Source organism: Diaporthe citri (genome assembly GCF_014595645.1).
Source record: "Diaporthe citri strain NFHF-8-4 chromosome Unknown scaffold_6, whole genome shotgun sequence".
Taxonomy (NCBI): Eukaryota; Fungi; Ascomycota; class Sordariomycetes; order Diaporthales; family Diaporthaceae; genus Diaporthe; species Diaporthe citri.
In genome coordinates, this window is record NW_025064851.1 from 3160177 (window position 1) to 3180506 (window position 20330).

The following is a 20330-nucleotide window of genomic DNA, read 5'->3' on the forward strand; positions in this document are numbered from 1 at the left end:
TGTTCGAGTGTACGTGTCAGTATCAGACATTGTAGATTTGAGGGGGCAGCCTACCCGTAAGCAGGAAATGTTCACTGCCGTTAGTGCCGTTTGTAGAAAATCTCGACGGCAGGGTGGCGTTCCAAAGGAGTGGCTTCTCCCTTTAAATGACCTTGGAAATCTTTGACTGAAGGAACGGGCGCTTTTATGGAGACCAGATAGGTTCCAATAGGAGAGAGACGGGTTGGTTGCCTGGGAACGTGTTGAGTGCAACTCTTGATGCTTCCACCAAGACCAGATGCTGAGCAAGTGACAGCAGTGACTGTTTGGTCTGAAGTCACAGCGTTGAGAAGATCTAGACAAGTCTTGGTGGCCGACTTTGGGGTGCTTCAATTGACAAAGTGAAAGGGAAGCCAACAGGCGTAGGCCTAGAATCGACTTGAAGTGTCTTGGGATGAAATGTTTTGGTAAACCTCACGCGTGGTCCAGGCTCCGTGGTAGAAGCTTTTTTGCTTGAAGACGGTGGCTGCCTCGCAGTGAAGGAAGCTTGCCTGACGTAGCCTGGAGAACAAAATTGGCACATTGCAAGCAAGTGCAAATCGACCTGTGCTCTTAAAGAAAGCAGAGACTCGCACCTACAAACGGACGGTACACCAGTACATTGCAAGCACTAAACCACATGAATTAGGTGTTTGCATTGGGTGTATTGGTGTTCCGTGTGTAGGTGTTAGGTGTGTAGGCATTGGGTGTTAGGTGTGTTGGTTAGGTGTGTGGGTGTGTGGGTGTGTGGGTGTGTGGGTGTTGAGTGTGGATGTGCGAGTTGTGATGTACCGGTATACCCATCGTTTCTTTCAGTTGCAAATCTCCGTATTCCTCTTAAATACCACAGTTGACCAGTGATTAAAATCCGTTTGCGAGAGAGTACTGCACGAGATTGGATGAGAACCACTTCGTCACAGTCCACAGGTTCTGCATATCGTACACCCATTTCCACTTGTCGACATAAACCGCCAAGTCTTACAGTATTCCTAACTTTTCCTACGAAGCCACCACTGAAGATGGTTTATCTTCAGACTATACTATGGTTGCCTCTCATCCTGAGAGAGGAATGAAGGACGCCCACGATGGATTCCTTACATCCCGCCCTCCAGTCATTTCCACCGTCCTGCTGTCATTTTTCCCATCGAATAGAAACAGACTGGATGTTTATTCCTCCAAAGTGTCCCCGGGACCATTTTCGCCGGCTGCTTCAAATGGTATCGGTATTTGTTTCCTCATCTATCGTCTCGTCCTGCGTCACTAGAAAGGGGTTGCGGATCGGGACACCTTGAACGTACTGGCTGGCCAAACTCGCCTGTCCACCATCCAATATTCGTTGTAGTTGATCGGAAGCCATAGAATTGCATTCTGCACCTGAAAGAGAGCCTACCTGGGACTCTGGATTCGCTTTAGTACGCAATACGTCCAACCCTTCAGCCCAGGACCCGCTGCGCAGCTCCACCCGCTTGAGGTTGAGGAAAATTCCAGGTCGAAAACCCTCCACGAACCTCTTCAGTTCGCTGAGGTGGAACGAAATAAAGGCCAGATTGATTTCTCGGAGATGAGGCCAACGAAGGGACGCCAACAAAGATCCGATATGTTCATCCGAATCGAATGTGGAAGGAACCGAAAGTGTAAGCACTTCAAGGTTTGCTGCTTCTAATACAGCGCGAAGATATGTTGAAGCACTGGAAATGTGCTCCGAGGGGCTCGAGCACCACATGCGAATCTCGAAAGTGAAGACTTTCAGGCTCTCAGCCGCAGCCTTCAGACCATGTAGTTGGGCTTGATCGCCAATCCATGTAGAGTTAGGCCAAATTCCAGACTGAGTGACGTATTGAACTTCAACCTCGGCTGCTGGGAAACCTGCTGCGTGGAGTGCCAGTGGCACCTGGGCTGTGAGCTCTGTCGGCTTAACCTCTGGGCCCAAGGACGCACCGATGGACAGCATCATTCTCTCATCAAGAACATCAGAAGCGCTAGTATGATGCCTCCACAGATTTGCGTGAAATCCTGGTGACCCTTCTCGGTATCGGAATTTGTTCGTGAAGAGAAGCTTGGTGACCCTTGATATCCGTCCTACTGCCGCCGCAATGGCCTGCGTATATGTTCCGTCCTTGATAGTACGTCGCTGCCATTCATACGTCATTCGGTACTTCTCATAGCCTCGGCGTAGGACTTCGACGTCAAGGCGTTGCTGATGTGTGGAGCATTTCCGTGTCTCCGTATACTGACACCAGGAGCCCAGGAGACGCTGTCTCTCCACAAAAATTGGTTGAAACTCGGCGGAGGAAGCGAAGTTTCCATTCTCGAGAGCACTCTGGGGATTCCTCAGCACCGAATTGATGTTTCCCCGGAGATCCTGGATGGCCAAGTACATGAACCTTGTGGTATCTCTAAGATTTCTGCGGGATTTTAGACTGATGTGAAGGACGCGAATGCCTTTCGATACGATAGGGTGGCAGGATATCTCCTGAGCACGGGCCAGCGAAGCTGCTGTCAAACACAGGTCGAGGCAGTCAAGCAAGAGATGGGAACTTGTGCTGCAGAATCGACGACAAGTCAGACGAATGTTTCTGATATCAGCAGAGTCTTTCGCATGGCCGAATATGTTGATCAACAGCTCGTCGGCAAGGTCCAAAATGCCGAGTTGGCCGAGTGACTGGGGCTCGATGTCGCTGGGCAGTGAAGCTGGGAGCCTCTCAAATTTGAACGAACCGTTCTGGGAGATTGCGCTCGAGTCGTTTGGTCTCTGATCCGTTTCCTTGGTGACCACTGGGAGGCTGCCAGGCGTGTTCGTATGTATCGGCATCGCTGGCTCCTCCTTGTCGTCGTAAGCTCTAGATTCAGCCATTCTGCCGGGTGCTGATCCAACGGCAAGTTTTTCCACTAAAAATATTTCCACAGGTGGTTTTCGCACGGGTTTTGTCGCACAAAAAGTTGTCTGACGAAATATGATCCCACAGGAGATTATCCCACAGGAGGTTATCCCAAGGTCAGTATCTCGCAGGAGAATTGCCCACGGGATATTTGGCCACAAGAGGAACCTTGATTGAGTTGGACAGTTGCTATGCCAAACTGAGATGAGTATCGAAAGACCGTATTCACTTGGGGCTGATTTGTGACGGAAAGTTTTGATAAACGATCCAACGCGTTTGTTGAGGCGGTGGTGTTGATTGGGGTTAATCGACAGGGGGTGAGATTGTCTTCTTGTCGAAGAGATGTAGATGTCTTGCCCCTTGTGTAGAGGGATACCTGGGTAGGGTGCACTGCCAGACCTTCTGGATACAGGCTCAGTTGTATTCAGAGGTAAGCAGTTGAATGGAGACGGAGTGTGCATCAATGGACTGGTACAAAAGAGACAAGGTCAGTCAGTTTGGTTGTTGAGGCAGGCTAGCTGCATGTTGTCCATCGATGGCTTGTCAATCATTTTCAGGCGGTGATTGGGACCATCTATCCAAATAGTGAATGGCGGCCAGTGGCTAAGTGCTTGTGGGAAATGGATGTTCCCGAATGCATCACAAACCTCAAGTGCAAACTGGGTGGACTTGGGAGTCTTAAAACCTGGGCACTGTTTCTGCCAACTTCCTAAGGTGGGCATCTGCTGGCAATCATCCTAGATTGCACATAGGCTTGTGTCAGTCATCAGCCTATCTCAGAGCTCTCTTCCTCAAAGCTCTCCGCTTCTGAAGCATCAAAATGCTCAAAGTGAACCTGTTCGAGGAATCGCCCTCCCGTTAGGGCTCCGTCAGAATCTTCGTCAGAGGAATCCCCCGACCCGTTTGAGCTATCCGACCCCGACGATCCCTCTTCTTCGTCACTGCTCGAGTCGGCTTCAACCGCAGTGCCAGGAGCAAAGCTCATGAGGATCTCCTCCAGTACCTCTTCTGTGAGCCCTTTCGCTTTGACGGCTCGAATCAGTAACCCCAGTTCCTTGACCCACTTCCCATCGCTTCTCAGCATGGCTAATTCCTCTGGGCTCAGCAAATCAAGAGCCTTTTTGAATCTGCCCAAAAACGTAGAGAACCAGTTCTCCCTGAGCTGGGCCCCGATCTCCCCCGTATCAACCAAGATGGTATTTATGATGCCCTTCATCGCAAACAATGCATTCTTCTTGGTTCCGAATGTCGCAACATCCACGACGACTCCGTTCCTAGCCCGACGCTCGCGGTCGGTCATATTCTGAAGGAGTTGCTCCTGCATCCAGGCCACGTTGGCTTCCACGTCAACAGCCTTGCTGTGCCAATGCTGTCTCTTCTTCTTTTGGGACCAATACTGCTTTGGGCCACTGTCATCATACTTGCCGGTCCACCCAAGTTCCTCCTCCATCTGGCGGACCAGATACGTGAAACTCCTGTCCTTTGCTGGGATGTTCACCTTACGACGCACAGCTCCAGCCTTTCTTGCCCCCTGTGCTTCTTTTCTTGCCGCAATCCTGGCTGCTTTTTCTGCCTTCTCCGCCTCGATGACCTCCTTGGGTCTCGCGGGGCCGTGAGGACGACCTGGCCGTCCTGGAGGGGGTCGCGGCAACACTGGCACGAATTGGGCCACTGACCCCATAGCACCTGGCAGCTCACGCATTTCACGCTGGAGGACAATCCGGTCTCGGTGGGTGCAGGCGAAGCGGTCCACCATCTCGGCGACGTCTGAGTGCGCTGCCGCTGCATATATCAGGACAAGATAAAGGTCATGGGGGGTTTTGTCGTCGGGGTCTATATATGCTAGAGCTTCATGAAGTGGCATATTTTCCGGGGCCGACGACGGTTGTGAGGCCTGTGCTGGTACCTCATGAGAGTCTGCTGATGAGGACTGTGGTGTTGTCATAGTCGGAGCAAGCATTGGTTCATGCTGATGTGCAGCAGAGGATGGTCCATCGTCTGTCCTTGGGCGTTTGGCCACATGTGAGGCCATTCTCGTCCGGATGGCACCGAGAAAACGGCGGTGCAGTTATTAATGCCGTTGCACTTTTCCTGGTGGCCCATGGGTGTAATACCAGGCGTTTCTGGATGTAGTCGTCGTCAAATGGGCTGCTGTTGCAAACTCGTGTTCTCAAATCGGCGACTGGACAGATTGCACGGGCCACGAGGACGAGGGACGGGATTGTGGCCCGTGCACAGATGGAGACCTGCCTGCTTAATAAGAGACGAAGTCAACCACAACAGCCTACATCATCATTTTTCGAGATTTCGCCGGTGATATTTTGTAAGATACCGTGTACTATCTCAAGCGGTTTAACGAGAACCATCTAATTTCCTCCTTGCAAAGTTGCCCACTTAATCACGACAAGAACCATCCAGCAATGGCGGCGAGCTCCAGCAAGCCCCTACACTTCCTCATCACCGGCGCTGGCCGCGGCATAGGTCGAGGCCTGTCCCGGCTGCTCGTCCAAAAGGGCCACCGCGTCTTCCTAGTAGACAACAACCAGGAAGAGCTCAGTCACACGTGCGAAACGCTCACGAGGCTGCCATCCGTGCCATCATCTGCGCCAAAGGCGGCCAAGGCCTTTGACGCCCTGCACTGTAACCTCCGCAAGCCCGGCGACATCGACAGGGCCGCGAAAGCAGCCTCAGAATTCTTCGCGGACCACCTGGACGTCCTCGTGAACAACGCCGCGTTCACATCGGGGGTAGGCGGGCCAAGCATCCTCGACTCCACGGACGAGCAGTTCACGGCGTCGTGGGCCGCCAGCCTAGAGACCAATTTGACGGCCCCGCTACTGCTTAGTAGGGCGTGCTTGCCCATGCTTCAAAAGCAGCCGGATCGTGGGCGCGAGAATGGCGGGAGCATCATACACATGTCTTCCACACGCGCTCATCAGAGCGAGCCGGACTCGGAGGGCTATGCTGCTACAAAGGCCGGTCTCATTGGATTAACGCACAGCATGGCCGTCAGCCTCGCACCCGCGGGTATTCGTGTGAACACGATCCTCCCCGGATGGATACACGTGGGCGATGAGTACAAGGAGGCCGATGAGAAAGGCACGGCGTGGGAGGAGGGGCTGTCGCAGGACGATCAAAAGTGGCATCTGAATGGGAGGGTAGGCAAGGTCGACGACATCCTTGCGGTGGTCGAGTACCTCACCAAGGCAGAATTCGTCACGGGCACGGAGATGATTGTCGATGGCGGAGTGACCCGGAAGATGGTCTATCCCGAGTAAACCTCGGTCAGGCCACTTAGACGGCTGTGGGATAGATGCATGCATTAAATGCTGGTTCCGAAGGGGTTCGTGAAGTCTGCCCTGCCCCACACGCTGCATGCTGGTCACCGTGGCAGCGAATAGAGTACACGGCAGTCCCGCAGGCTTGGCTTACACTTACCCTGGTGCAAGTATGGTATGACAAGTGAACCCCGCCATGCTCATATTACCCTGCGGCCGCGTTGGAAAGTGGCGGATGGTGCAGCCCTGGCTAGAAGATAAGTCTGGTGGTAGCAGCCTGCATTTTGCATGCGGACATCTGCGCTTGCCAGTGGCAGGATTGGCCTGCAAATGCGGCCTAGCAGCCTTCTTGGGGTCGGGCCGGTCGATATGATTCGCAGTATATTGGATCATCCATTATCTAATGCGTTGAAGGCAGACTGGCAGGCTGAGTCCGCATGGCAACACTGCAGATGTGCCGCTCACGAAAGCAGTCGCTGGTTTGGTTCCTCAAATTATACACTTCCCGCAATGCGAGTGATTGTGAGGTCTGAAAGCATAGCCACTGGCATGTTCTTGGTTCACGTGGTGGAAAAACACGGAATCACTTCTGGGAGTTGAGCCGCCTGCTGCTGTGTCAGAGCCTTGTCGATATAAGAAGCATTGAGGTCGAATCTGACACATCTGGGAACCCCACAAGCATCGACCATGTGTCTTCTTGCATCCAGCGTTCCTCACTCGCTCGACTAGGCTTGATGGCAGAGGCCGTGGGACTCGCGGCGAGTATCGTCGCACTTGCTGGCCTCGCGCATACCGTACTGAAATTTGTCGGAGAAACGCAACATATTGTAAGAGGTATGAGAAGCCTTGGTGAGGAGACGGGAAGATCAATGCATCACATCTACTTCGCTGCCGGTACCATCGATACAGCCCAGAGCGCGCTTTCAAGATATTGCGCGCCTGGTGGAATAGCATCACAATCACAAGTCGTCCAATTCATAGAGGACCACTGGACTGCAGCTTTCCTGGAGTCGGAATCAAAATACCTCGGTCAACATGTCGACAAACTCAGAGAAGGAGTCTACGCTTTGAAAAAACGATGGGCGCCTGTGGCTACGATGCTTTGGCGCTACTTCATCAAAGGACAGGTAGAAGATCTGCGAGATGATATGCAATTCATCCAAGTCGGTTTGGATGTGCTGTTATCTTGCGTTCAACTGGAAATAGCTTTGAACAGACGGGAGAGAGACGAAGCCGAAATGCAAGTTGAGCTCTTCCCACGAGTGTTTGATGATGAAGAGACTAACCACTCCCGTCCAGCGAATATCATAAACGAGGCATCAAACAAAAAGAGAAGGAGATCAGGAGGCTGAGCAAGGATCGCGTGAGTGTATCGGCTGGGATCGAAGGGATTGACCAGAAATATTCGACAGCCTTTGGGCAGCAGTTGGAGATCGAAGTCCAGCTGCATTACATCCTGAAGCTAGCCGGGACAATCAGAAGGACCGAAATGGTCCCGCAGTCGAGTCGAACGAGCCCAAGTTCAAGTCCGAGTCGAAGTCTGAGTACGTCGGCAGCAAGCACTCGAAGAACATTAGAACTTCGAAATTACGAAGGCGAGCAACCCATGCCTCAACCGGACCCCCCAGTGCTGCCCAGGCTGCCCTCTGTGTCATCTCTTCACGTCTTGCCGAGCCGTTCCAAGGTGTCATCGAGAACGCGTTCCCGTGCGCGGAATTCTTCAGATGCCCCAGCAAGCCGCGTCGTGAGCCGGGCAGGATCAGAGGCAGGGCCGTCGCAAGCTCCGGTCGTTCCCCGAAGCCCAAGCATCCGCAGCGAGGACGACTTCATCGGCGTCCACTCGGGAGACCTTCAAGATAGTGACGTCCCCCGAGAAGCGGATAGAACAAGGACACATCAGATACCGAGACGGGGATAAAATAGCGGTGGTCGCCAAAATCAAGCCAGAACAGGCCTTCAACTTCATGACTACTATCCGTGCTAGTGAGTTGGGTCTCTTGGACTTGGTCCAGCCTCTTGAGGATGATGACGAAGAAACCTGGATTATGCTTCCGAGGGGGAAGAGGATACGACCAGAGGGAACTATCCAGCTCCGATGGTATCCACGCCAGTCGAGATCAATCACCCTCCAATTATTCGTGCTCTCCGGTTGGTGGGAGAGGGAAATTGTCCTTGGGGCACAGTATGTTGCAAAAGAGGAGCACTATGCAAAGCGTAGGAGATATGGCAAGGAATAGCCACAGTGAAAGGGGTATGCAGGTGAAAACGTGAGAAGCTTGAAAGGCACAGAAGCCAGCAAATGTTGTAGCTCCTGCTATTTATGAAAACACAGCCGCAAATCTCAACCATCGCAGAGCTTTGTCTTGTTTTGGGGGCACAGTGTCTGCAACGCTGGCCGAACGTCGCGCAACGCGCTGTGCCTTCCAGTACCCTCAATGGGGAAGCCGGGGCGCCGAAGAACGGCTTAGGAGCTCCATCGTACAATGGCGTACCACCGATAGTCGACAGACTTCGCACTCATTGGGTCCTGTTTACTCTGGACGTATGGATGCTCCACGCAGTAAGCCTTTCCTCGACGCTACTTGGGCGGCTCGAAGGACCACCCAAGGCCAGGTATCAGACTCGCGATAGGGCTCTCAGACAGCCCTAGCCATTCGATGAGTCGTACCCATCATCTGTATCTTGGCGCAACGAAATGCCGAAGTTAGATAATGACGCGGAGTTGAGGCAAGCACAAGATTCACCTGGGCCTCTCTGGGTTGGCCGGCTGGTGATGGGCGCGATAGCAACGGAGTGTTCGCTCCGTACACTCATTCGAGTCTCCTGGTGATCCGACAAGGATCAATCCGTCTGTCCTGATACCCATCAAGCAGGCAGCGGCTGTGGATTGTTCCCGACGGTCTTATAGAGCTCCCTGAGCTCGAACTGCTCCTGGCCGCCCTCGGGGATCTCGCCGATGACCCTGGCCGGCTGGCCGGCGACGATGCTGAAGCTCGGGATGACCATGTTGGGCGGGACCACGGAGCCGTCGAGGATGCGCACGTAGTCCTTTATAATGGCGAACTCGCCGACGACCGCGTTGTTCCCTATGTATATGTGGGAGCCGACGCTGGCCGCCTGGACGACGGTGTTCTGCCCGACGAAGACGTGGTCGCCCATGCGGAGGGGCATGTAGGTGAAGATACTGCGGTGCGAGGCTCGCTGGTCAGTCTCGGTCCACACAGCTGTGGTGAGAGGCAGGGACGAGGCATACCCCTTGTACATCCGTCCTGGGGGCCGCAGACAGCTACCTCTGCTGAGGAAGCAGTACCTGCCGATTGCGACGGCCGTGTTGTTTGCCGGGGCACCTCCGCTGGAGCTGCTGGCGGTTCGTGCGAGGTCGCCGCGGATCATGACCTCCTGCTGGATCACGGTCTTGCCGCCGAGCATGATGTTCTGGGTGCCGACCAAAGTAGCTTTACGGGCTACCTTGTTGCCGGTGTCCTAGATGCGAGCGCAGGATTAGGATAAACATCCCTGGAGACACGAGAAGTGGGAGTCAAGGGAGACGAACTGTCTCGATGTATTCTCCTCTTGGGGCGCGCCTCGACATTTTGGGCAGTTGGGTGTTTGAAGAGCCAGCTTGGTCGTACTCTGTGATGGGCTGTTCAGCGGGCTCGCCAGTGGTCCTGGAGGACTACCAGGCCGACACGGTCCCGGCGCAGCAAAAGACGAGGACGCGACCCATTTCGCGTCTGCAAAGTGACGGACACGGTCTACACCTAACCCTGAGTACGGTGCTGGAAGAAGGAACAATGACCCCCCCCTCCCGCCTCCCACACGAAACTTTTGAGCAACAATACTGCCCAGGTGGTTTTCAACAGCTGGACGAATATCATCTCCCAAATATTATTTCCATTAAAAGTGTATTAATGCGGGAATCTGCAACTCGAATCAAAATAAAGCTATAATGCATATGAGAATGTGCCCACTAATCATTTGACAGCGAGCTGATTGAGCTCTCCTTTGCTCAGCGCCTTTCCTCCAGCGCCAATCCTCAGCAACGTCTCCGTGGCCAGCTTCTCCTTCGCCCCGTAGCCAAACAACCTCCACTGCGCCCCGCTGGCGATCCCAAACCACACGGCGTTGAGCACCTTGAGGGCCCGCCACGGGTGCCCGCTCGTCAGGACGCTGCCCAGGCACTTGCCAAACGACGGCACCGCCCCCAACGGCTCGAGCAGCTCATCGTTGTATGGGACCGCGTACACAATCAGGGCGTGGCGCTCCGTGCCGAGGAAGTGCTTCTCCTGCCAGGCCTGGAACTTCTGCACCTCCTCACTCATCTTGGCCTTGGGCGGCAGCTCGATCCGCCCCGAGAGCACCGCGCACGCCCACCGCGCCTGTGCCTCGAACGTCGGCGCGGCGGGCCCGACGGTCTCTGCGTGGCCCATCATGAAGAGGTTGTCGTAGCGGGGCGGGACGATGAGCTTGTACAGGTCGACGCGGTTGGCGGGCGTGTCTGGGCCCCGGACCACGTCTTTCGGCAGGAAGGGGTGGTCGAACTGGTCGTATCCGGTGCAGGCGATGATGACGTCCGCCTTGAGCTCCTCGGTGGTAGTTTCTTCGCCTTGCACGGTGATGACAAGGCCGTCTTTGGTTAGGTGTTCCACGCTGCCTCTGTGGATATTGATAACCTGTGTCCGGACTTTCTCGATAAAGTCGCCGCGGACAGTGGGGCTTTGCTCGAGGATCTTGTGCGATGGTCGCAGGACCTGCGGCGGCTTCCCATCAACAATCTCTAAAAGCTTCGTCTGCAGCCATTGAGCTGGCCCGATCGGCAGCCAGACCTGCGTTGCGCGATCTGCACGATGGTGAGCTTTGATTTTAGGCTTGGAACCTCTTGGTGTCCACTCACTGTCAAATGCCTCAACCGGTTTGCCCAGCACGTAGCGCGGAAGAACGAACCCTCCTCGGCGAGTGATGACATGCACCTCCTCTGCACCAGGGGCTATCTCGCAGGCAATATCAACCGCGGAACTGCCAAGCCCTATGATAACAACTTTCTTGCGATCAAAAGGGCCTGGGCGGCGATAGAAGTGACTGTGCATGAACTGGCCCTGGAACGCATCCCGCCCCTTCAACTCCGGGACCGAAGGCGTGGACAGGTGACCGACGCAGACGAATACCGCGTCAAAGGTGAGCTCCTCCACGCCATCCTTTCCATCCTCCTGGACCCGAACAGTCCATGAGCCATCCTCTCTCGGCTCCGAAGAGAGCACGCGCGTGCTCAGCCGTATGTGCTTCTTCAAGCCGAAATGCTCCGCATACTCGTTCATGTACTGCAGCTGCTGTTTGTGCCCAAAGTAGTCTCCGTACCTCGCCGGGTCAAGTGGGAAGTCCGTCAGGGCCGAAGTATCGCGGCATGAGTTGAGCACGACGCCGTCGTAGATGGATGACTGTACGCTCCCGGCAGGGTCGGACGGCGACGCGTCAGGCTGGTGAGCCCACTGCCCGCCGATCTCCGGGCGGGCCTCGAAGCATTGCACCTCAAACCCCTCCGAGAGGCATTCCTTGAGGGTGGCAATGCCAGAAAGGCCTGAACGCGTCGGGTGTCAGAGGTGAATCAGACAGCAGCCGTGCAAACAAACATACCGGAGCCTATCACGCAAACGCTGGGCATGTCTGCGGTTGGGGTGTGGGGCGGACAGCGGTTCGGACGCGACCTTGGCGGGCTGAGACAAGACCGCTTTGCATGCAAGGCTTCAGCTGTGGAGGTACAGAGTAAGACGAGGCCAATAACTCGGAGCAGCTTTCATCGTGAGGCCACAAGTGCTGATTGGCGTTGTGGCGCCCCGGCCAGCAGAAATAAGTAGTAAAAGAGCTGAGCTCGAACTTGATTTCGACTGCGCCGCAGCCAACAGCAGCCAACAGTATCTCACGTCAGCAAAATCATACGAGCCAACAGGTCCGTCAAGAAGGCTTACAGCCTTTCCTGATCATGCTCTCGGGCCCCGAAGCATATGCCAAGCTAAAAGGCACAATATTGGCTGTTTGCTGCTTTCACCATCCATCTGGTCCCGGATGCTCTCACCACCGCACATCATCTCATCTCACAAAACGTTTAGATGTGACACCACTCAAAGAACCTGATAATATTACGCAGGCACACTAGAAAATGGATTGGACCAAGCGGGAGCTACCCACACACGCACATGTATCCGCACACATCTAACATGCAAGCTGGCAGATGCTATATGTGATTGTGATTTGGAGAAGAATGTACGGATGGAGGTGCATAGGCTTGTGGCGTGCTGGCTTTGGTACTGCAGCTCGGCGGATTGTGCATGCATACGGTGAACATCGCTGCATGAGCGAGAATACGACAGGAAGAATCCTCCTGAATGTTTAAAGGCGTTGGAGTGGCAACAAGAAGGCAGACAGCCTTGCGCAGGGAAGCTCATCACGGCTCCGGCCTTCTGTCGTGGACGTCACCGGTCTCCCCACTGACACACGGCCCCCATGTTCATATCCAGAATAAAGATACCGATATAAACACCTCAACTATCATCTCAACATCACAACATACTCGTCTGCACTCTCCTCTCGCTCTGCTAAACAAAGTCAACCAACATGCCTTTCCCACACAGGACAGTCCTCATCACCGGCGCCACCGCCGGCATAGGCCGGGCGCTAGCCGAGCGGATGGTAGAGAACGGCGTCTTCGTCATCGCAGTCGGCCGGCGCAGGGAGCGCCTCCAGGAGCTCGAGGCCAAGTACGGCCGCGACAAGGTGGTGGCCGAGGAGTTCGACATGACCAAGACAGCCGAGATCCAGGCCTGGGCTCAACGGTAAGGCTCCGTCGGCCGCGCCTGCGTCCCTCACGGGGAACGTCAGTAGAGAGGGGGAGCCTCGTCATCTAACAAATCATCACCAGCATCACCAAGCAATACCCAACCCTGTCCTCCATAATCCTCAACGCAGGCATCCAGCGCACCTTGGACTTCACCAACCCCTCGTACGACGAGCTCTCCTCCAAGATCACCAGCGAGGTCGACACCAACACCTCCCCGCTGCTGACCATAACCGCCTTCCTCCCGCACCTCATCTCGCTCGGGGCGTCCTCCTCCGCCGCCGCCGCCTCCGTGATCCTCGTCACCAGCGGCCTCGCCCTCGTGCCCATCGCCCGCTGCGCCAACTACTGCTCCACAAAGTCCGCCCTGCACCACTTCGGCCTGTCGCTCCGGTCGCAGATGCAGTCCAGCCCGGCCACCCGGCACGTCCGCGTCATTGTGAGTCTATTTCATTCCATGTTCCTATCTTTCACTCTTGTCTCTGTATATATGTGTGTGTTTCTTCTTTCTGCCGGTGGATGGGTTTGCTGACGCTGGCATCCTTGCCACTCAGGACATCCTCCCTCCCGCCGTGCAGACCGAGCTGCACGAACTCCAGCCCGAGCTGGTGGCGGTAGGACAGGGCCAGATAGGAATGCCCCTGAAGGCCTTCATCGATGAGACTTGGGCTGCCCTGGACCGGTGGGACGAGAACGAGAATGAAATCATGGTGCAAGAGGTCAAGCAGAGGTGGGGGCACATCGACAATGAGAAGAAGGCGGCCTTCAAGCAGCTGGACGCCATGATGAGGGGCACGGCCGGTCCCAAGGCTTGACGCTCCGGTCACTACCTACGTTGTGTTTCTCATCACGACGTCGCGAGTAGCTGGAGACTGGCTCAAGAGCTTGGCTTGTGAATTCTGTATTTCTACCTAGATACAACATCGCACATGATGTGGTGCGGGCAAAGTGAGTGACAGGTCAGGCCTGACACCTCACCACTCCGCGACTTGAGCGCGCCCCTCAATCATCCATCACTATTCCAGTCTGGATGTTACACCGACCCGAGCCTGAATACTCGCGGGGGGCCCAGCTTGTTTGCTGCTCCTTGCACTCAGTCTTGATAGTCTCTACCTCCGTCCCCTATGTTGTGTGCATCACTCAACGTGTGTGTTTCTTCCTCCACCGTAGCCACGTGCGTAAATGATTGAATAGAATGGGATCAAAAGGAGACCACTTCCACCATTCTGGAAGTGGCCCACTGTCTCGCTGAGGTTGACAACAGCAGAGCATGAAGATGCAGCCCCCACGCCAACCTCACGAAGAGGTGGAGGCCACAGGGCCAATCTCGGGGTGCCCAGTGTGAAAAGATCCTGAGCCAGAAAACAAAACAAGGAAAGAAGGAAAACTCGTAGCTGCCATCCATATCCGTCCACCTTTTCATTTTCATGATAAGTCCGCATCCAGGCAAATCAGTGGAGGATCGACCTCTCGAGACTGCTGGAGCAGATTTTGCTTCGAGTGGAGGGCAAAGTGGTGCCATAATCGTCATTACGTAAGTGAGAGAGGGAGTGTGTCGAAGTAAAAGGCTGTAGTCATCTCCGGTCGGATTGCGGATCATGAGAGTATGACACCGTTCTTGCGCTTCTCTGCGCATGTCAAGACCATCATGGCCGACTTCCTCTGGCTGGGGCTGTCGGATCTCCCGTTCCTTCCCGTCCGCTTGAAAACACTGGCAAAGCTACCATTGCTAGCAGTCTCGTCGCCAGATCCGCTGCTGATGCTGTCAGCGCTCTTTCGAGCCTTCTGGCGTGAGCTGGGCCGGTCTGATCCTATCGCGCCCCAGCTGCCAGTACTGGTCCGGGAGCTGGGCACGCTAGGCTCCACCTCCTCGCCGTTCAGGCTGCCAGATCCGGACCGACCAGACTCCGACTCGTTGTCCGTCAGGAGGCCCTGAGCCTCCTCGGCCGTCTCCGAGATGGGACTGATGGATCCGCTGCTGCCAGTGCTGCTAACCTTGCGACGCTCAAGACCAGCCCGCATAAGGTTGTTAAGAGCTGATCGGGTGCGCGCTGCGAAGTTCTTGGAAGCCTCATGCTTGGCCGAAGGCTTGGCCTTGAGCTCCTCGATCGAAGGAGGACCGCGTGGCTGGCGAATCGGGTGTTCACCAGCTCGTGCCTGACCAGGCCCATAGCCTCCGGTCAGGGGCGTGAGGGGGGAAGTTGGCAGTCTTAGGACCAGCGGACTTGGGAGGTTCCTGGGAAGCAGCGAGGCTAGCATTGGCATTCTGAATTCCAGAGAGCATCAGAGACGACGACTTCTTATGACCCCGTCGGAAAGCATTGGCTGATGGTGGGGGGAGAGGAGCCGGGTTCTCGATGAGAGGAGACTCGTTGCGCCGGGGAGGGGTGTTCCTGCGGAAAACCGGCTGCGCGGCCTCCCTTGGAGGTGAGACCTGCACACGTGGGGTCGCGCTGTTCTGCTGACGTTGCTGTTGTTGGTAGAGGTTCAACTGAGACGGGTCCACGAACTGAGCGTTCAGCTGCGCAGACTGGTCAACGTAGTAAGCCTGCTGGCCGGTAGCCGGGTCGATGTAGGTGTAGATTGTCGGCTGCTGGCTAACCATGGTGTTGTTGAGCATGCTCTGCATCTGAAGGGCTTGCTGCTGCAGTTGTTGCTGCTGGTACAGATTCTGGTAACTCTGCTGTCCGTTGAGGTTCATGGCGCTGAGCTGCTGCTGGGCCTGGGTCAGGTCGTACAGCTGCTGTTGCAACATCTGGCGCTGCTGAGCCAGCTGCAAGTTCTGCTGGACCAGCTTGGCATACAGGTCAGGATCCAGTTGCTCATCCACGGCTTGCTCGTGGATGGGAATCTCCGGAGGAGCCAGGATCTGTTCAGGAGTGAACTGCTGTCGCCCGTAGTTGTTGTTAAAGCCTTGCTGGTTACCGAAATGTGGCAGGGATGTCTTCGGCCCGTTGTTCAGCATATTCTCCTGGACGCCATACAGGGAAGTGTTGTTCCTAGCTTTGTTCGTCGGGGATGTGTTGGCGCCAGAGGCAGCGAAAGTGGACGCCGCGGCAGACTTGGGAGCGGTTCGCAGACCAGCAAGCAGATGGCCGCGAGCCGTTCGGGGCGTGGGGATGGCATTTTCCTTCGAGTCAACAGGGGACTTGAGAGCATCGACCGAGAGGGGCTTGATGGACTGCCCGCCGCGCCTAGAAGCGAGGCCCGAGGACTGCATGGCAAAGCCGTTGGGAGTGGGGAAAGTTTGTTGAGCCATTTGAGCAAAGACCTCCAGTGTCTTGTACTCGAATGATGTTTGTGGTGACTTTTTTTGAGTCGGTTCGAGGGAATGGCCGAGAACGCGATCGGAGCGTGTTCCAGTAGAGCCGGCGAGAAGTGAGTTATTAATCGACAATCGAGAGCGACCGTTGTCTTCCGAGCTGAGGAGGTAAGTTGCGAAGAAATACAATCAAACAGCTGACTGATGAATGGTATTGTGCCAAAGTCGGGCTTGCGGTCGTGGTGTGTCGATTGATCCAATCTGTGCTGAGGTGAAAGGAAGCACCGAACTCTTTTTGAAAACCTGTCTATTGGTTGTGGACTGTCGCGAAATGATGCAAATTGTCGAAGTTGCCGAACCCAAAAAGACCAGATCCAAGACGGACTGCTAATATTGAGAAGTGAAGAAATGCTGAGGCGTCTGTCGCCGATCGGTTGTTGCCGACAGGCGATGTTGTGAGTATTAAAGGCCGCGTGTTGTTGTTTTTCCTTTGGGAGTCTATCGGGTGGCTTGGTCGAGAGCAAGAACGACGTAAAGGACAGGCCGATGATATTAAAGTGAGGTAGTTGGGGTCTTGCTGAAAAGAATGGCAAATGACGCAGTCGCGATGCTAAAATCCTCCTAGGTGGAAGAGAGTCAAGGAAAAAGGGTGGTGGTTGCGATGCGAGGTGCGCGAGAGAAAAAAAAAACCAGGCAGGAAGGCTTTGCTGGCAGACACGAGACGGGCGGGTCTTTTTGTGGTTTCTGCTTGGCTGGCAAGGCGGTGGTGCACAAGCGGCAGGCGCGCAAGGTTTGCAGCGCAGGTGGGTGTGGGTGAGCAGAAAAAAAGACCGGGAGGACCTTGCAAGTCAGGCGAGCAAGCAGGCAGGGCAGGCCTGGAGGCTAGTTCAATGCTGTGAACGGAAAGGCCGAGAGGTCTTTGTCGAAAGGACCCGAACCGCGTTTCTCACTCTCTCTTTCTTGGTCACCACAGGCGAGGCTAGGTGAGGGAAGAGGAGTACGAGGGTGAGACGAAATGAAGAACGGCGAGAGAGAAAAAAAAAAAAGATAAAAGCCGACTGAAGGAATTTTCGGCGTGGTCAATCGGAGGTGCTTTGTGCCAGCGGGAATGGCTACAGGCTCCAGCCCAAGCGGGTCCGTCGGCTGTTGGCGACTGCTCGATTTGGACAAGGACAATACGATTCGATGCCCGAGTACCCCGTACGGTGGTACCACTGTAAAGTCAAATCCACTGTGCTGGACCGATGCGAGTGGTGAGCGGGCCTCTCAGTCTTTCGCTCTGGTTTCGCAGGGACGGTCTGAGAGTGTCGTCCGGAGACACTGATGGGGGTCTGGAGTGACTGGTGACTCCGGGAATCGATTATGATCGAGACGGATCGGACGGATGATAGCTGGAAGGCGCAGGAACAATGTGGCAGGCAGCAGGCAGGGGGAGCCGGAGAAATGAAGACGGTGCCGAGCGTAGAATATACAGTGATTAGAACAGTTGATATAGAGTCAGAGTCTGAGTTTGCGAGAGGACGGGACTTCTTCAAGATGACCCGGGCGCGCGCAGTCGAACGTTTTGGTCGTTGCCGGAGGACTGAAGTTGTGCTGGAATGATGAGATGGGATGAAATGACGATGTTTTTCGGTGGTTGACTTTGGGGGTATGTTGGGGGTATCTTGATTGTTTTCCAGGCGAGGGTTCTCAAAGCAAAAGTGAATTCAATTGTACAGGGGGAGGAAATGAATGATGTGTCGAGATTGTCTTGACGAACAACGAGAATCGCGAGAGGAGGAGGAGTAGCAGTAGCAGCAACGGCGACGCGACAAGACAAGGTCGAAAGAAGAAGGGGTGAGAGAGAAAGGGTGGTGGTAGGCAAGAAGGCGAGGTGGCAGGGGAGGTAGGGACGATGGAGGAACGAGAGGAAAAGTTTAAAAACCCGACACACAGACACACACTCTCTGTTCCTCTTGCGCTCACTACCGTACCTAGGTAGGTACCTAGGTTGGTACAGACACACGCGCGGGAAAGACGTGAGATGCAGAGTGCCAGAGTGCTTGCAGGGCTGGGCCGGGCAGGGACAGGGGGCCCAGCCGAGTGGGTAGGTGGGCTTCTTGCAGTTGCGCAGAGACAGTCGGCCGCAAGACGGGCTGACGGGCTGACGGGGTGCTGTGACTGGCGGAGCGACTGGGGGTCCAGAACGTGGAGCCTGTGTGTGGTGGGTGCTAGCTTTCTGGCTCTCAGGCTCTGTGGCCCTGTATGCCAGCTCCTGGGGGGAGGGATGAGCAGCCTGATCGACAGTGGATTGGACTTGACCCAGTAAACCCGGCACCAACCCACCGCCAACCAACCAACCTTCCAAAGTTGGAATCAGGAGCTGCTATCCTGATACCTTCCCCACACTTTCCGCCGTGCAGGCCTGCATCCCATGTGCGGGTAGTATGTACCTGACCGCCTGCATTGTGTTCCCGGAAGGTCAAGGTTGCTTGTACCTCGAGAACTGGGGTGTCGAGAACAGCAAGAGCCGACACGACGCAACCGCGCAACCCAACCACCCAGCCACGACACGACACAAGCATTGGGAATCAGAAGCAAGCGCAGCAGCAGCAGCAGCAGCAGCGACGGCAACGCCAACAGCAATAGCAACAATTGGAGGCCCGACTCGGCGGTGGGATAGCACTGAGTCGCCTGCCAAGACCTAGCAGCAGCCGCAAATGCCACTCAATGGGAGAGAAGGCCGGCCCGTCGCCATCGCCCTCGCTGGCGAGCCCATGTGTGCATGCATGCAACCTCTAGCTTGCATTGGCCGCGTCCCAAGTGCGCCTCATGAGCGGGTAGCGGGAGGCATTGATTGATCGAATAGTCGAGTCGGGTCCCCCAATCTGCACGCAATAGCGCCAAATCCTGATGATTTGGCCAGCCCTAATGCAGGATGCATGCGAGATGCTCTCGACCAACTCAGCCCCGTGGCCAATCGCTTCGTCTCACCAACATCAGAGAAACCCATAGCACGCACTACAGTACAACCGCTGCTACTCTGCACTGCACTCTGCATCCCGCAGCCCTCTCGCTCACTACTCAAACTCGCTCACGCTCGTGACCAGCTCTCATTTCATTGATCCGCCCAGGCTCTCGGGTCGACCAGGCTACCCGCGCTGCCCTGTCCTGCCCTGGGCCCCGAGTCCCTGGCCATGACACCGCTTTGACAGCACAGCATCGTACCCGACACGTTGACATGTCCCGCGCAGTGTTGGATTATTACAAAAGCGTAACCTTATATAAACGCGTTCTTTTTTTGGGCGACTCGGGGCGAGGGACACCCCGGTGCTGGCAGACCCGTCTGCCCCGGGGGGGAGGGTCCAGCACACCCTCCCGCCCTCAATGCGGCTTGGATCGCCGTGACACCAGATGCTCATTTCAATGCTGCTAGCCCAATCAGGAGACCCAATCAATTACAGACGCAAGGGGGGGGGGCCACCGCCAGAGGATGTAGTGGGATGTGATCAGTGTTCTGAACAGTGACTATTGAGTGAGTAATAATGTATGGGCCAAGTCGGGGTGGGGGTTGGGAGGCATGAAAAGGGAGGCATGAAAAGGGAGGCATGAGCACGTATAGTCAACATCACTGCGACTACTTTACACGCGGCCAGGAGAGCAACACGATCAACCAAACTCCATGCCCCTCGATCCCTCTCAATCCCACCGCCCTCGCCATCCAGCACCCAGCATCCACATCCCGTAGGCCTCCTCCCCTCGCTCCCTGCCCTGGCTCCCGGACTCCCTGCCTACCTGATACTGGACTCCTCGTCGTAGGCCTCGTCACTCGTCACTCGTCACCCAAAACAGACCCCATTGCCTCCCGATGCCTCCGCCGCGCTAGAACACCACCCGCCCAAGGAGATTGAAAGGGCGCGGTTCAGCTCCACGCCTACCCCACTCGGGCACGTGGCGTGCGAGACAAAGGGCCCAGGTCCCTATGTAGTCCTGACTCTTTCTCACTCGACTGCCCGTTATATTGCCCCGTTGCGAGCCAATCCTTCCGTCAGCGCAAGTGGAAGAAGGAACCAAAAAAAACATCC

General features: G+C 55.5%; 7 protein-coding genes across 7 annotated transcripts; 2 read left to right on the forward strand and 5 right to left on the reverse strand.

Moving 5' to 3' along the window:
• Positions 1–1228: 1228 nt before the first annotated feature.
• INS49_012862 (uncharacterized protein) lies at positions 1229–2872 on the reverse strand (the record flags this gene model as incomplete). The annotated part of the gene is made up of 1 exon (XM_043173564.1): positions 1229–2872. One exon carries the CDS (start codon positions 2870–2872, stop codon positions 1229–1231), a length of 1644 nt encoding a protein of 547 aa, XP_043022861.1.
• Positions 2873–3663: 791 nt separating this feature from the next.
• Positions 3664–4857, reverse strand: INS49_012863 (uncharacterized protein; the record flags this gene model as incomplete). The annotated part of the gene is made up of 1 exon (XM_043173565.1): positions 3664–4857. The coding sequence occupies one exon, from the start codon at positions 4855–4857 to the stop codon at positions 3664–3666; it is 1194 nt and encodes a 397-aa protein (XP_043022862.1).
• A 460-nt stretch (positions 4858–5317) lies between these two features.
• INS49_012864 (uncharacterized protein) lies at positions 5318–8412 on the forward strand (the record flags this gene model as incomplete). Its single annotated transcript, XM_043173566.1, has 4 exons — positions 5318–6171; positions 7475–7538; positions 7655–7919; positions 7976–8412. The coding sequence occupies 4 exons, from the start codon at positions 5318–5320 to the stop codon at positions 8410–8412; spliced, it is 1620 nt and encodes a 539-aa protein (XP_043022863.1).
• A 628-nt stretch (positions 8413–9040) lies between these two features.
• Positions 9041–9767, reverse strand: INS49_012865 (uncharacterized protein; the record flags this gene model as incomplete). The annotated part of the gene is made up of 2 exons (XM_043173567.1): positions 9041–9658; positions 9729–9767. The coding sequence occupies 2 exons, from the start codon at positions 9765–9767 to the stop codon at positions 9041–9043; spliced, it is 657 nt and encodes a 218-aa protein (XP_043022864.1).
• A 382-nt stretch (positions 9768–10149) lies between these two features.
• On the reverse strand, positions 10150–11834 carry INS49_012866 (uncharacterized protein; the record flags this gene model as incomplete). The annotated part of the gene is made up of 3 exons (XM_043173568.1): positions 10150–11015; positions 11070–11750; positions 11807–11834. The coding sequence occupies 3 exons, from the start codon at positions 11832–11834 to the stop codon at positions 10150–10152; spliced, it is 1575 nt and encodes a 524-aa protein (XP_043022865.1).
• A 950-nt stretch (positions 11835–12784) lies between these two features.
• INS49_012867 (uncharacterized protein) lies at positions 12785–13819 on the forward strand (the record flags this gene model as incomplete). The annotated part of the gene is made up of 3 exons (XM_043173569.1): positions 12785–13002; positions 13089–13443; positions 13559–13819. The coding sequence occupies 3 exons, from the start codon at positions 12785–12787 to the stop codon at positions 13817–13819; spliced, it is 834 nt and encodes a 277-aa protein (XP_043022866.1).
• Positions 13820–14600: 781 nt separating this feature from the next.
• INS49_012868 (uncharacterized protein) lies at positions 14601–16263 on the reverse strand (the record flags this gene model as incomplete). The annotated part of the gene is made up of 2 exons (XM_043173570.1): positions 14601–15240; positions 15299–16263. The coding sequence occupies 2 exons, from the start codon at positions 16261–16263 to the stop codon at positions 14601–14603; spliced, it is 1605 nt and encodes a 534-aa protein (XP_043022867.1).
• Between the last annotated feature and the right edge of the window lie 4067 nt (positions 16264–20330).